General features: G+C 32.7%; 1 protein-coding gene across 1 annotated transcript; it reads left to right on the forward strand.

Annotated features, from left to right (window-relative positions):
• Window positions 1-15,118: 15,118 nt before the first annotated feature.
• Window positions 15,119-15,679, forward strand: LOC119832535. Its single transcript, XM_038356195.1, has one exon. It carries the CDS (start codon window positions 15,137-15,139, stop codon window positions 15,560-15,562), a length of 426 nt encoding a protein of 141 aa, XP_038212123.1. The 5' UTR covers window positions 15,119-15,136; the 3' UTR covers window positions 15,563-15,679.
• The last annotated feature ends 363 nt before the right edge of the window (window positions 15,680-16,042 follow it).

A 16,042-nucleotide genomic window follows, 5' to 3' on the forward strand; every position in this document is an offset into this window, starting at 1 on the left:
GAAAGCGCGCGGCCGACTGTCTCATTCAGAGTTCAGACTTTCAGCGCTTCGGGACTCTCGGCCAAACTGCGCAGCCATCGTAACTTATAAAATATAAATTGATATTGTATGCTCCGCATCCAAGCACTGTTATCACCCCTGATTAATAAAACACTCGGTTATAATTCCTTCAGAGGCCTCAATTTTTTCTTACGGAGCTATTTAGCTTGAGGGTATCGGTTTCTTATTAATTAGTGCTTTCGTTACGGGATTTTCGCAGCCAAATATTGTGTGTTATTTTTAGGATATGATAGGTAATTATTTCGCTTGTTAGCTTAATTATGTTACACAATAGTACAATTGAGAGATATTGGATATGTTTGATAGATTATTGCAAGAATAATAAGCTTTCAAATTAACGAAAAAATTGTTGTTTTTATGGTTAAATTTCCATGTAATTAGAAACAGTAAAGTGGTAGATTGTGGCAAAACGATAGTAAAAAATAATATGTATATTATGTATATTATTAATGTATATTAATGTATATTATTATGTTTATTATTCGTACGGCTTTTAACTCTAGAACATATAATTGGTAATACACCTAAGCAATTTCTATGCTAGAAGACTAGCATGATAATATAACTATATCCAAGGCCATTGAAGGGGCAACTATTAAGACTAAGAGCCCTAGGCCGACATGATCCTAAAAATGTATAGCCTAATATAACTTATAATTGTGAAAGGGATCTTAACTTATTCCCGACTACGTTCTCAAAGGCAGTCATTTCTGGAATTAATCTTAGAACGACGTTAAAGCAAGATCGCGTTTCAAAATTTGGACAAAGCTTAATGCGACCAAAAATAATCGCAGTTTGACTGTTTTGATCGACATAAGAAAATTTATATTGTATGTGAATTATCCTTATTTGGAGGGTCTAAGAGTAGTAATGCTACAGATTAAAAACTTTTACCAATTACCACGTTGCCTCAAGTGCTTTAGTTCTTGATCTGATGCAACTGTATTATGTAAAACAATTGTACATTCTAAGTCTATGGATACTAGTCCCTAGAGAGGCGAGTTGCAAACAGTATCACGTTTCACCGATACTTAGTTGCTAAAACTAATAATTGAATAGAATACACTATGAAATGCAAATGAAGGTTTCTGCATACATGCATAACTTTTCATGCTTAAGAGAACTACAAGAGAATCATATTTATACAATCAACGAATCATCGGTCTTAGCTAGTTCTGTCGCAATACACGATTTACAAAAGGATAAGCGACTTACAAAAAATGTATTATTGATCTTGATAAATAAATCACAATTAAATTGCTATCATCACGAGGACAAATTAGCCACTATGACACATTTATAAGCATTCCTTTTTAAATTTTAAAATGGTGTCTTCGTGAATTTGTTCTGTAGTTTTCAATGTGTTCCAATATACTTTCAAGACACTACAATAGAGCATATAATAAATTCATATAGTTGTTTGTGGATTACTTATATATATATTTTTTAATTTATTCAAGTAACACAGAGATTATATATTCTTAAAGACATTAAAAATACGCTTTTAACCCATGTTGTTCCAAGTTTTTTTTTCGAAATTCCACACAAAAATAGGTGTTATATTTTTTCGTTCTTATTAATATGTGGCTCAGTGGTGAGAACCCCGGACTTCAAAATCGATAAGTCGAGGTTCGAGACCGGGGCGAGCGTGCAGGAAATAAAATGATTTTTCAATTTATCTGCACATGTGGATTACATCACCACTGCTTGACACGGTGAAGGTAAACATCGTGAGGAAACCGGCATGTCCAAGAATCAAAAGTTCGACGACATGTGACATCTGCCAACCCGCACTTGGCCAACGTGGTGGATTATGGCCTAAACCCTCATAGGAGGCCTGTGTCCCAGCAGTGGGAACATATATGGGCTGATGATGATTAATATGACATTTTTGTTCTATAATCATCATTTGACATTTCATCGTGGTTTTGTGTTGGTTGATATCCTTTACATTACCAAAAATAATATCATAAAAGTTATGCCGATTCATAATGTCATAAATAGTGCTCGGAATTGTGTTTCACTTCGTGACAGTGCTTATTACTTTCAAAAGTCTAGGTAATGGCGTAACAAGTCTCTCAGACTTCATAATTTCATTTCAGAAACTTCCAGAAGTGGTAATTCAATCCTTAATAACAATTATGAAATAAGTTAATAACTGCGTATGTATAATATTTGTCTTCACCGCAAGTTTATATTAAAGCTGCCTTTAATATAAGGCTTACGCTTGACCTTGTCCGACTCGGATTCTATTCAAGAGAAGAAACCTAATTAGGACTGAATAATATTATGATGTTAAACTGTTTTTGCTATATGGTATTACGTATAATTATACATATTTTACAAATGTTAAAGTCTATCTGGCTATTACGATGTCAGATAATGTACAGAAACGGTTCCTAACCCAGGGTGGAACAAAGCCATTTTCAAACGACTTCAATAAAGGGTGAGGTTATCGATTCGCCGGCATTATTTTGCTTATTTGTTTTATGTGGTATCCTAATTTTGTGAATTTTTTGTTCCCAATTAAATTTGGACATAGAAGGCGGAATAGTCTGTAAAAAAAATATTATATCAACTCTACTGGGCTAACTCATTATAATACTTTAAAAGATGTTTAAAACCGTCAATAAAGCCATATTTCTACCTCAATTGATCCATTATGATAATCGCGTTAGATTTTTTATTTAACTCAGCCATTTAATTATAGATGGGCTACATCGGACGATGGAAATTGTCGACTGAAGCTAAAATCGTTTTAACTGTAACGTTCAAATGGAATTAATTACTTGCATTGATTTCAACGTAATATTTTATGAATTACAATGGTTTAATAATATTAATGTACGCTTGATACGTCCTTACTAATTACTAATTACAAATGCGGAAGTATATTTTCTTGTTTGCTTGTTTGTCCATCTTTTACAATGTAACGAATCCATTTTATGATGTTTTTTTTCTATATTCTGTGATAGTTAGTGTGACGTGTAGTGTTAAAATAACTACTTACGCTAAGAGCGACATAGGATATTTTATATGTTTTAACAAAAATTCGGTGAAAACTCATAGTAGGTATATGTAAATCAACCGCCTCCTTGGTACAATGGTTAACGCGTGAGTTAACGCGTGCGGGGGGTTGGATTACCGATGGGGACACAAAAAGTCTCGGTCTGGCAGGACACAGAAGACTAATCGCCTACTTGTCCACAAAAAAAATCGATCAGTGAAACAGATACATTTGTTTGATATACATATCATCTGCCCCATACCCCACTAGGGGACACGGGGTTTCACAGCATATTTAAATCAAGATGGAGAAAAGTGGGAGAGATGTGTTGTTGTACCAGCACATTCTGACTAAATGGTTCTATATAAATAAGCACAATGCTCACTAAAAATGCATGCTTGTAACTACTCCTATGAATTGGTTCAGTTATCAATGATTTTATAATTACCAACATACAAACTGAACAATTATTAACTCCTTGTTACGCTGAATGCAACAAAAAGACACCTACAATGCAAATATAATTCACAGAAAGCGTTGAACAATTAAAAGTGAAATAATAGCCAACGTTAAATCTAGCTGAAACATCCGCATACACTTAATGACTGTAAAAACAATCTCGCATTATACAAAACGATAAAGCGCGATATGCCGTTATATGTTATACGTTATATTAAAATGTTGGCATACAATCGCTGCAGAGTGCTGTGTTATCTTACATGTAAATGCTGGAGTTTGCTTTTGTCTTGTGCCAAGTGTGTATATCCTTGTTAGCGAGATTTGATATTTTTTTGTTTATCTCAACAACCTAATTTATGAATACGGAACCAGTTTTAGAGTTCAAAATTAAGGTTATAAAAGTGTTTAAAAAACAAATTCTCTTATTTTTACCAAGTAGAAGGTATTTGTTCTTACTGTAACAGCAGATTCCTTTTTAATAACCATAGACTAAATATCTTTTGTAATAACACCGAAGGTTAAAATTTTTCATATCCTACACAACATAATTCAACGTAAAGAAATAATAAGCTTAAATTTAATCTTACAAACGAAAAATAATTACATCAAAATTGATACCCAAAGCCACTGGATTTGATAAACACGAACGCTTAGTGCAGTTAACACGTGGTCGTTTACTAACGTAACAGCATCGACGACACAATTTATGGTGATATACTGCTATTTCTTCCGTGTTTAGGGCCATTCTACGAGATAAACTTAGCCCGAGGACTTAAAAGTGCATTATAACAATTTGCTGCATAAAAACAACTTCATTTTTCTCGTTTAATTATTGAACCGCGTCACTGTTAACGTTTGGAAATTAATGATTAGGATTTTTTTAATGTCATAGCAGGCAACTGAGCTGGTGGTTCGCCTTATGCTAAGCGATCCACCGCCCATGAACATGAGGCACTACTTCTGTGAATGCGCTACCCGCTTCTGAGGAGTATGGGATAAGAAAGAATTTATGACTGGAACTAAGGAATGGACTGAGAATGGTGAGGAAATGGAAACGGATCACGGAATACTGTGTGGTCAGTAGTAATTCCCGTTTTAAATTCATTCAAACGATGCATACATAAGTTTTTTATTATATATTTAAAGCATATCAAAATCCACAGAAAGCATAAACAATTTATTTTCATTCCTGGAAATGTTTCTTGTAAAACAATCTTATCTTAAAATCAAATAAAGAGATATTAATAATTTATATCGCAAATACTTTCTTGTTAGCAATTCACTCGATTTTGCGCTGAGTGTTGTTCTTTGACCGAGTATCTTCAGGACTCAGATCCTCACTCCTTTGAGAGCGAAATCTTTGAATTCAGCTGACCTTTTTTGATTCAACTTCTTAAGTGTCTTCCGATGTCGTAATGACTTGGAGGAACTATATATTCTCTTTTATATGCAATTTTTAACGTTCTAGCTAGTATATCGTTATATATGAGTAAATAGATCTAATTTTAGGTGCTATTTAAGTACTGAAGCAAGCGACTTAACTTTAGGCAATAAAAACACCTTCAACAATTTTTTTTCAGGTATGATATTAATATTTTATATTGCACTAGCTATTCCCGTAGATTTCACCCATTTCGTACGTGATAGCATAATAATAAATAAAGCCTTCCCCAGTAACTAGTCCATTCAACACCTTAATAAATTTTTAAGTCTAACTAGTTGTTTCTGAGAGTCGTGCGTAAGTATAAACTAGCTAACTCTTCAATAATCTAATTATTACCTATTTTATTAATATAGATTACATATCTTAGTAAACGCTCTTTTATTATATAAATAACTTCGATTTATCTGGCAAAATTCCAATAAAATAAAATAAGAATGTATTCATTATATAGAAAATCGCTGATTCGACTAAGTAGGTTTCGCTGTGAGAAAACTTGGCCTAACTTGTCTTCATTAATTTACAATTCGTGACTTTTCCAAGGGTAGGCTTAGCAAAATGTTAGACGAAAGTCTGGTATCACAGGCTAGGAACAGATCTGTAGGGAAACATTCACGGAAGAATTTTTTAAGCCATATTTAATTTCGACCTTCGCAACTTTATCCGTGAAATTTTAATTTTAGTTTTATTATTTAAATAAGATATACAGGATTACTTGTTCATTATACTAATGTGTAGGTAAGCTCAAATTATAATAATTCATACAAACTAACTTCAACAGATATTGTTTCTTATTAAAAAGATTATGGACCATTAAACGCAGTTTATAAGGCAAAATAAAATTGACAAACAGCTCACTGTACTATTGCAAATTCTCGGAACCGGAGACATAGCCTCCGTTACACCTATCCACGAAACTTTGACGTCACAAAATTCCACGTGATTAATATCTAAAAAAGCTTTGTATCAACCCGATGAGGCTGGTATTTGCTACGTTTTAATTACAGTTTTCTATCGCATGTTCGTATTTACGTAAGTACGTGATGTATTCACAACAAGAATTGATATATAACAATGCCACTCTTCTGTCCTAGATAAATGGTGCATAGATAAATACGCTACCTTGGCTAGAAAATAGAAATTATTACAGTCCATTAATTAATTGTAAATGCTGTATATCACACTAATATTATAAAAGTGCAAGTTTGTTTGTTTGGATGTTTGTCCGTCAATCACGCTGAAACTACTAAATGGATTTTGATGAAATTTGGTAGACAGACAAGGTTTGAGCTGACTCGTGTGATAGGATTAATCCTATATGCTCCCTTGGGATAAAACAGGAACGTTGATGTCCAGGCGGAGTCGGACCGGGATTTAATAAATAAATATATGCTTATTCAGTGAATGTATAAAAGATTTTAACGTTAAATCTGGGCTTTTATGTATCGTATTTGTTAAATTATATACGCATGGGTTTTATTTGATTTTTTAAACGTTATTTTGATTTTTTATTTATATCTTTATATCTATATTCTTGAATTTTATATTGCAGATAAATTGTTATTAAGATGGGAGAGAGAAAATATATATAAAAATAATATTTGATATAGAACAAACCGTCCTTAATTCCATAATAGATAACTAAAAGAGAACATAACTAAAAATACCAGTAACATAATATTTTATACTATGACGTAACATTTACCCATTTGCATCGCCTTGATCTTCATATGAACTCATTTTTGTAAACGATAGCGTTAAAACGATATTACATACTTATCCGTATTTTTTGTACTATAGTGTTATAGCGTTTCTTTATGATATTATGTAAGTATCGTAACAGGACTTAGCTTAATTACTATTACGGTAAGAACTTGATACAAAATTGAGTGACGTAAATATTCCAAGTCCTTAATTTTTTTGCGTGTCTAATATATTAGTAGTACTTATTGTTTTCGTTTGAGTCGAGTACGATTCGGCATGAAATGGGCCAGCTTGTACCGCGAAAGGTACGTCACCCCCGAAAATAGGTGTGAAATAGTAGCACGCCTCTGTGTTTCATCCGGTAAGAAAGAGTAGGAGGCCCATATACTTCTCTTTTACCTTCCCAGTCCCTTCATATATTACAATCGTCAATCTTTTCTTCATCCCCTTTATTCTTTAGTGATACCACACTTTCAAACACATTTTCACTGTAAATTTTCATGGGCGGTGGTAGTTACTTACCATGGCTTAACCCACCAGAGCGTTTGCCCCCTATGATAAAAAATGCAGTGCATTATTTCGCAATACATTTGCATTCTACATTTAAATTCGGAATTTAAACGATAAGAAATTGACACCAATTTAAAAAAGTGATGAGGGTAACGAAGTTCGTTGGTACAATTTACATAACACACCTGTATCGGATCTCGGGAATGGAAATGAAAACGCATTAAATGAACTGCCGGATATTAATTCTGTTCACACAATCATGTAATGGCTCCAGGTTCATAAAGTCAGTAAACCTATGATAACGTAGGTTCTTTAGATTAAAAAATTTCATTTATTACCTACAATTATTATTTTTTGTTGAATGCGGAAGAAAATATACTGAGTCGTATGTAACGGCTGACATTAGATAACAGAAAAAAGCTATTAAATAGTCAGTTTGGAATGTTCACAAATATATTTTTTAAAAATACTATTGAATGCAAACGACATTGAATGCAATACGAACAAGATTGAACCTTAACACTCTAACACATAAGAGTGCATTTGATTTACCATAAGATAATGCAAGGTTTTATTTTAAAATAAACAAAAATGTGAATGTATATAATCTGTGTTATATGTATGTATACACAATATTAGGTAAGTATCATTTTCAGAGTTGAAAAGAATTATTTTAAATGAGTTAATTGCACCAGAAATTCTTTCACGGAACTCCAAAAACGCTAAATACCTGAATACGTTCATATATGGGCTGATATTTGTACGCTTCGTGTTTCATTGGTCTATTTTTGTTGAAATCAATCAACATGACTATTTTTTGCGTTTAACGTTACTGTTACATTACAGCTAATGAAATTACATATTGACTTTCGGCATGATAAATATAAATATAGTGAATCATTTGAGAAATATTCGATTTTTAATAGATATTTTTGATTGATATTGATTAAAAATTCTGCTGAAACCATACATAATTATTATCGCTTTTTTATTCTAAAACAAATTAAGATATAGAGATACAACTTAGCGTCAGTACCAAAGCATTTGCAGAGACTACTTTTGCGAATGTTCATGGGCGGTGATATTCGCTTACCAGCAAGCGAACAACCAGCACAGCTACTCGCCATCGCATTAAAATGTAAAAATCGTAAGTCCACACACATTAAATTTCGCGAAACAACAAAGATACTATTACAACTAGCATTTATTCAAAATCTTTGCGTAATTCAGTCAAAAAACAACGCAAAACAAAATTAAAACACGGTATGTCAAAGTTGTTTATTTATTAGCGAATGCAATCGTCGGCCTGACGTCTGTGTTCTGGCAATTTTTATTTCACAAAAGATTGATTGTGATCCATTACCGTGAAATTGTTTCATGTAATCAGGAGATTTTGAACGCAATGTTGAAAAAAAAATCAAAATAATTATCCGGCAAAGTTTGTAAATAGATCCTATGCGATCCTCGTTGATAATTGAATTTATGTTTTGACCAAAATTCTGGCGAAATTGATAAGCGGCAGATCGCTACAATAGCAAAATTATAATTTAGAACTGTTACGAAATATTGATTCAGAACCTGGTTCTAGTTTCAATGAGAGCTTAATGAGCGCCAAATATAGCTATTAATATCCCACGCAATCCCTACGAGGAAAGTAGCGTACCTACACACAATTTGGGATTAACAACGCAAATAAATATTCACACATGTACATTAATATGATGTTTCTAGTATGCATCAAGGGAAGAAATAAAATGGTACCGATAATATGTAATCTATATAAAATAGACCGCCTCCTTGGTACTCGGGACACGGAACTTCACTTATATAAAATAGAAATTTGTTATAATCACAGGATAAAATTATTTATAATCCATCAAAATTCAAAATTCGCCTATAAAAATCAAATCAAATCGATTAAAACCACAAAATAAATAACAATATTTTTTCTACTGAGACATATAAATACAAAAGTATGTTTGTTTGCTTATCTACGAAACGAAGCAATTTTGTGGCATGTTTTTTTTTCATGCGATGCTACATTACATTTAATAATGCGGTGGAAGCTGTGAGTAACAGCTAGATTATAATTTTACAGTTTAAAATACTAAAAACGCGCTGTAATGATAGAATCAAATAAACTGTTTCTCTTGCTACAGACTATATATATAAGGCAATTGTTTAACCCTGGCTGAAAAAGAAAAAGATAAGCTCATGAAATTATAATATTGCCACAGATAAGAATATCTACTAAGTTGTAATAAATTAAATCTGTCCATTGCAAGTGGGTGAAAGTCGAATCTACCGAAATTGAATATATATATTATATATGTACAGACAAACATACAGATTGAGCTAATAAACATTTTAAAAATTAGTCTATCAATTTTACCATCAAACCACAATGTATTCTAATAGATAATCCGCGTTACCAACAAATTATCGCGATTTAGAATATTATTTCATTTAAATCAATGTTTAGCTTCAATCAGCTATGTAAATTACAAGTGCTATGAAAATACAACTAATTGTACCGCGGTGTTATGCCGATTAAATGGTTTAATCGATAATTATATGTGACGATAATTAGTACTGATGTATGTATTGCATTAAATGTACTTAGCGATAAATTTATTGTGCGATGTAATGGGATAATATTGATATAAATCAGTATTGGAATGTCCTATATAAAAGTGGTGCGTGAGGTACAAATCCTGTATGAGATGTAGTAGTAAAATGAGCCTACAGCATGGCACCGCCTCTTTAATGTATGGCTACAAATGAACATCTTGAATACTGGCCTTGAAAACATAAACCTCCTTAGTCAAGGTCTTTAGGGGCAAAATCCGAGACAGAGCTGAAAGATAAAGCTATGTAGAGGTTAATACGTATCAAATAATTGCAGCACGATCACGTTTTCTTTTCCTCACCCTTCCCAGCCCATTCTTACTTTCCAGTCGTCAATCCTTTCCTTATCCTTTTTTACTTAAAAGCGGGCAGAGATCTAGATGTATTCTGTTCTTCATCTTTCAAGTTGTATTGTTTAACGAAGAAATAATTAAGGACTTAATTGAAAATGTAATAGTTCTTACGTACAAAAAAAGTCACACGTTTCATTCGAGATACTGATATGGGCTTAAACGACAACAATCTATTATCTAACATAAAAGAATCACGTCAATTGGTTGAAAACCCACGTTACTATCGAAAAACGAAATCAAAAAATAATTGAACAGTCGTTTAGAGAACCTCTTTCACTTTTCCGAATCATGTATTTACTATGTTGAAATACATATTCTCACTTACTTAATGTTAGACTTTGTTATTTTGTAATATCGGGATTAAAAGTTGCCTATATGTTATTCCAGTTGTCCAGCTGTCATTGCCATTTTAGCTTTATAATCCTTCCTACTATCCTACTATATAATATTATACATGCGAAAGTTTTTAAGGGTGTGTGTGTTTGTTGCTCTTTCACGCAAAAACTGAACCATTTGCAATGAAATTTGGTACGTTGTAACTTTTTATCCCGATATTCCTACGGGAGACGGACTTACGTGGATGAAACCGCGGGGCGCAGCTAGTAAGTTATTATCCAGCTTCTAAAAGCTACTCAAACTATAAAGAAATTGCTGAAGATATAAGTGGAAGACTGTTCTACAGGTCAAGAACCACTTGCGACATCAGAATCAGCGGCATAAGAAGCGAGAAGGTAATCTGTTGATTTATTTCGTCCTTAATTAAAAAACGATACTCCATGAACAAATTGTTAATATAGGTACTGTTTTAATTAATTACCAAATATACTCATGTAATACTAGCTGCGCCCCGCGGTTTCACCCGCGCAAGTCCGTATCTCGTAGGAACATCGGGATAAAAAGTTGCCTATATGTTATTCCAGGTGTCCAGCTGTTTACTTATAAAATTTCATTGCAATCGGTTCAGTAGCTTTTGCATGAAAGAGTAACAAACACAAATACATCCTTACAAACTTTCGCATTTTTTAATATTAGTAGGATTACAATAATTCCCTTATTTGTTTTTACATTTCCTGAACATTGCTAATAAAATAAACCTTTGAAATGCATGCTATTTAATATTCGCAAACACGACAGTCATGTCAAAAATAAAAAAGCATTGTTGAAACACCAATTTCGATTCATTTACACACTATTCGATTAATATTATATCATTCATTTTTAACTGCTACAAAGGTGCCTGACTCACTTATCTATCAACACACAGCCCAAACCACTGGACTGTTCGGGATGAAATTTGGCATGCAGATATTGATAAATTATACCCCCAAAGGGATAAAATGGGCTACGACAGTTTGTATCTTGAAAATTTATTTTTACCACACAAGTAAAGTTGGTTGCAACAACTATTTTAAAGTATCACGAATAAATAATTTAAGGTATTAATAATTAAGTAATAAAATATATATAACTTAAAGTATCACGAATTTTGGTTCAAAACGCTTACGGTACCTATTTTGGAAAGATGTTATTTGAAATCATCTTAAGAGTAATAATGTCTTTATAGTTTTCTAACTAACAAATAGCAAAAACAATGTTACAAACTACGTTCTATAAACGCACACAAACTTTAAAATTCAATTTTTTTGCGTATACATTCCGGTCAATAGAACTCGTCATCCGTCTTGGTCAAATCCAATGGCCACCGTGAATTTATAGCAAACATCGATAAGGCGGGGGTCAAGCAATTCAGCTGGAAGACGGAATGATAGCGCGTCATTCGCTACCCTTGTCAGGGTGCCCATTAAAATACAAAATACAAAGACACGTTGAAATTAATGATGCGGCTGCGTTGTTTGATTTATGTAAAGAGATTATTTTTTATTGTTGAATATTAGTAATGTTTGTTACAATGTTTTAATCAACGCAAAAGCGCAAGGTTATATTAGCGACTTATAACTGTTTATTTATTTATTTAATATGTATGTAATATGTTATTCCAGTTGTCCAACTGTCTATGTACCAAATTTCATTGCACCTGGTTCAGTAGTTTTTGCGTGAAAGAGTAACAAACATAACCACGTAGTAGCAGGTGTATAAAATCCATATATTTTGAAGACAAATTAGCAATTGCTGTTTGCGATTATTTACAATTAGGCATTTTTTTATTATTTTCTTTTATTACTTACCCCCATCTTATAATTCTTGCGTTAAAGTAGAAAAAGTCATAGAATCTAAAAACAGAAAGGTAATATTTTAATGCATGACGGCAAATGAGTGGGGCCTATCAGACTCATACATTTAATACCGGAGTATAAATTTTGGAAGCGACGTTGACCCTTATCTTGGGCTTTAAGCGAAGTACACATTCACGTTTATCGCGCATTTTATTATAAAATTGTGTGAACTTTTCTCTGTAGTTACTTTGATGTATGCCCGTGTTAGGTTTAACGAATGAACCTAGAATAATAACCTAAAATAACCTAGTACTTTTTTATTTTTGTTAAAATTCCGTAGATTGTGTAACTCTGAACCCAAAATGATTTTCCCTACTTATGTTATAAATTGGAAAGTAACTATCTGTCTGTCTGCCTCCTCTTTACGCCTACACAACTCAACCGATTATTGAATTATTGATTGAATAAATTAAGGTAAAGACTACAGAGATAGTTTGATACTCGAGAAAGGACCAAGTCTTTATCTGGAAAATTCCAGGGAATTGGAAACTGTGCGGGCAACATCGGAGTGTTTATTTTTGCCTGTTATTAAGCCGGCGAAGCCGCGGGCGGAACTCTAGTAATGTGCAAAAACGCTTAAACAGTACATTTATTTATTTTTTCTTATATATATATTGACATAAGAAATATTTTTTCATTTATAAATAACAACGACCATAACCCAATAAATAACATATTCAAATTTATAGTCTATGAACTTGCTTTCAAAACTCACAATTAAGAACGTAAATTGTTGAAATCATCTAAAATATATGCATAGCCTTCACACCAGCTTCAAGTTAAATGCCATATTAAATGTATATTTATCTTCATAGTGTATAACACCGTATAACTACAGTGTGTTCTCGAAAATATTAACCTATTTAAAATAAGTTTTCATGGCAACACAAATTTGATTTTATTGAAAATTTATTTGTAGCGAGTTGGGAACGTGTATGAACTGATGATGACCATGAAGATCAAACATACTAAGTGTTTGATTATAAAAATTAATCGATATTAATTTTTAGGTATAACTATCAAAAGAAAAAAATCCCTCATAATAATATTTCTGGTAGTACTTAGAACTGATGTGTTTTTGAGTTGATATAATTTAACAACATTATACGCATATAATACACATACGTAATAATTTATTATGGATTTCATAACCATATTCCTATTAGAATTATGCAAAAAACACACACATCAAGATATAAAGAACATGATATACAACACAGAGCCCCTAAAAGCCAATTATAAGCGTATGTTCGGCCTAATGAGGAAAAATATTAATAGCCAGTTATTAATTACGATAGGTACAATTTATTACTTCGCTAAGGCGGGCTTAATCGCCTGTTTGCTCTCGAATATAACAATTTTTACGTAGAAATGCAATGCTGCTCTATTTTTGGTTTGTTATTGAATGGGCTTTTTTATTGCACAGTATGAATAACGAATGCGAAAATCATATCCAACTGTAAAAATGTGTAAGCGTTATGTTCTTTGTTGTTTTATGTTACTATGTTATGTGCGGATTAAAGTTCAATGGTTTTTTTCCATGAGGCAACACAAATGTACTTTATTTTTAATACGATGAAATATGTACGGAAATTGTGTTATTTTTATAGGATCTTGCAATATAATAACTTTATTGTAAACAAATTTAATGCAAATGTGAGTTCACGCGTCGATGACGACTACACATAATATTGTTATATATTGAAAATACATTACAGTGCCATTTGCATAGAAAAATAAACAAATAAATGGAAGGGATTACCAAGAACAAAACACAGTTTGGTTCCTGTTTTATTCTGAATCTAAAAAATCCATCCGATTAAAATTCCATCAAAACTAAAATCCATACATATTTATAAAACATGGCTCAAATGGTTTTCAAATAGTTATGCAGAATTGATACGTTCCCGCATTCGATATTGAAAGGCATCGCTCTAAGCGTTTGTTCACACTATATTTGAGGTAATAAAACCAGTGTTAAAAATGTCTTTATAAATAAGAAGTGAAAATGAAATACTTTATTGTAGTGTCGACGCGTATTGAATACTCGGTAGTAAAATGTAAAAATATTTGACACATTAAAATTTTAAAGCGTCGTAAAATAAAATATTGGATGGGTTTTTATTTCGCTCCGAGTTAAATGTTGAATATTCATAGATGGTTTGATGCGTCGTTTCGCCATTTCACATTTCGAGTGGTAATTTTTGTGAGAAATATATATAATATCGCATCGACATGAAATTGGTACGTTTTGTGAATATTTCATATGCATTCAAATGATTGTCAATTTAATAAGTATTCGCTGATATTGTTAAACTAAGCACGTGCGCTCTTTGATAATAATTTTCACAATCAAATTTGATTATTCTTTGGATAAAGCCTCGCGTATCTCAGTATGAAAAAATAAAGTAATACGAATTAATTGGACGTCATAATACGTCGTTATAATACGTATTGGTTTGTAAATTAGTTTTTAAGCAGAAATAAATCATCGTTCGTCGTTCGTCGGTCGTTACTATATAGCCGTCAAATGTGGAATTAATGTAGATGTTGTTTTATATTTACTTATAATTTATTTACTAAAAATAGATTGGACAAAAAACATTTCGTTCTTAGACACGACAAAGCTTCCATTAACTAATGGAATCCATTAATTAAATACTGTAACAAACAAAATTTGACATTAATGGAAAATCTTTAACCGTTTTTTTTTCAGAAATCAATTCACACCATAACACTGATGACAGCTATATCTATAGCCGAATCAGTCAGACTCCATAAGCTCTTCCAACTTATCGACGGCTTCAAATCTGAGCACAATCTGCAAGGGTTCCTCCACGTCGGTAGGGATTACGCCGTGTTTGTCAAAAAGCCGAAATCGCACGACAAGTATCTCGCATACGAATTGTATGAGACGAGAAATTTCAATGACGACAGCTATAAGCCGAAATTGTTAGCCGCGTCTAAGGTGCCCGTGGCCTACATTAGGGAGCAATTGAAGATATTCCGCGATGAACTGTACCAAGCGAAGTATGTAGATGGTAATGTAGTACCGGGCACTCGAGTGAAAACATTGAGGGAATGGCAAATAGAGAGGGCGTTAAACTCCCGAAATAAAGGCTTCATTGTTGGAGAGCCGTCTGTGTTGCGGACCCTTGTATTGTAATGAATTACAATTTGCTTTGTTTTGTTCTTATTGAGACTTAAATCGTTATTACCAGGTTTGTTTTAGTTTCTACTTTTAATAGAATTGGAATTGAATTTTTTTTTTACTCAGAAAGGAGTGTTGGACTATCATTTTACAACCCCCATTCCTTATTTGAGGATACAAACACAGTCACTTTCTTGCGGAGTGGGTGCTTATGGATGGCGTGGTTCGTTTTACACCAGACGACACGTCTGCTCGTAGCTAGCCTATACCACAAAAAAATGAAAAATTATCTAACGAGTACAATAAGAATGTAATATTTATTATTGTTAATTTCTACGGTACTGCTTCCTATGGTGATGGTATTTTTATAAACACATTACATACAGTGAACCTTAAATAGCATCAATGTATTACCAATCTAAAAATCCAGTTATCCAATCAGTAATGGGTTATCGTGTGGGGCATGGAGCGAGACACGGAAGTGACAAGCCCGAG

Source organism: Zerene cesonia, chromosome 15 (genome assembly GCF_012273895.1).
Source record: "Zerene cesonia ecotype Mississippi chromosome 15, Zerene_cesonia_1.1, whole genome shotgun sequence".
Taxonomy (NCBI): Eukaryota; Metazoa; Arthropoda; class Insecta; order Lepidoptera; family Pieridae; genus Zerene; species Zerene cesonia.

Excerpts from the sequence above, each read along its gene's own strand:
- LOC119832535 (XM_038356195.1), top strand. The coding sequence starts at position 15,137 with ATGACAGCTATATCTATAGCCGAATCAGTCAGACTCCATAAGCTCTTC.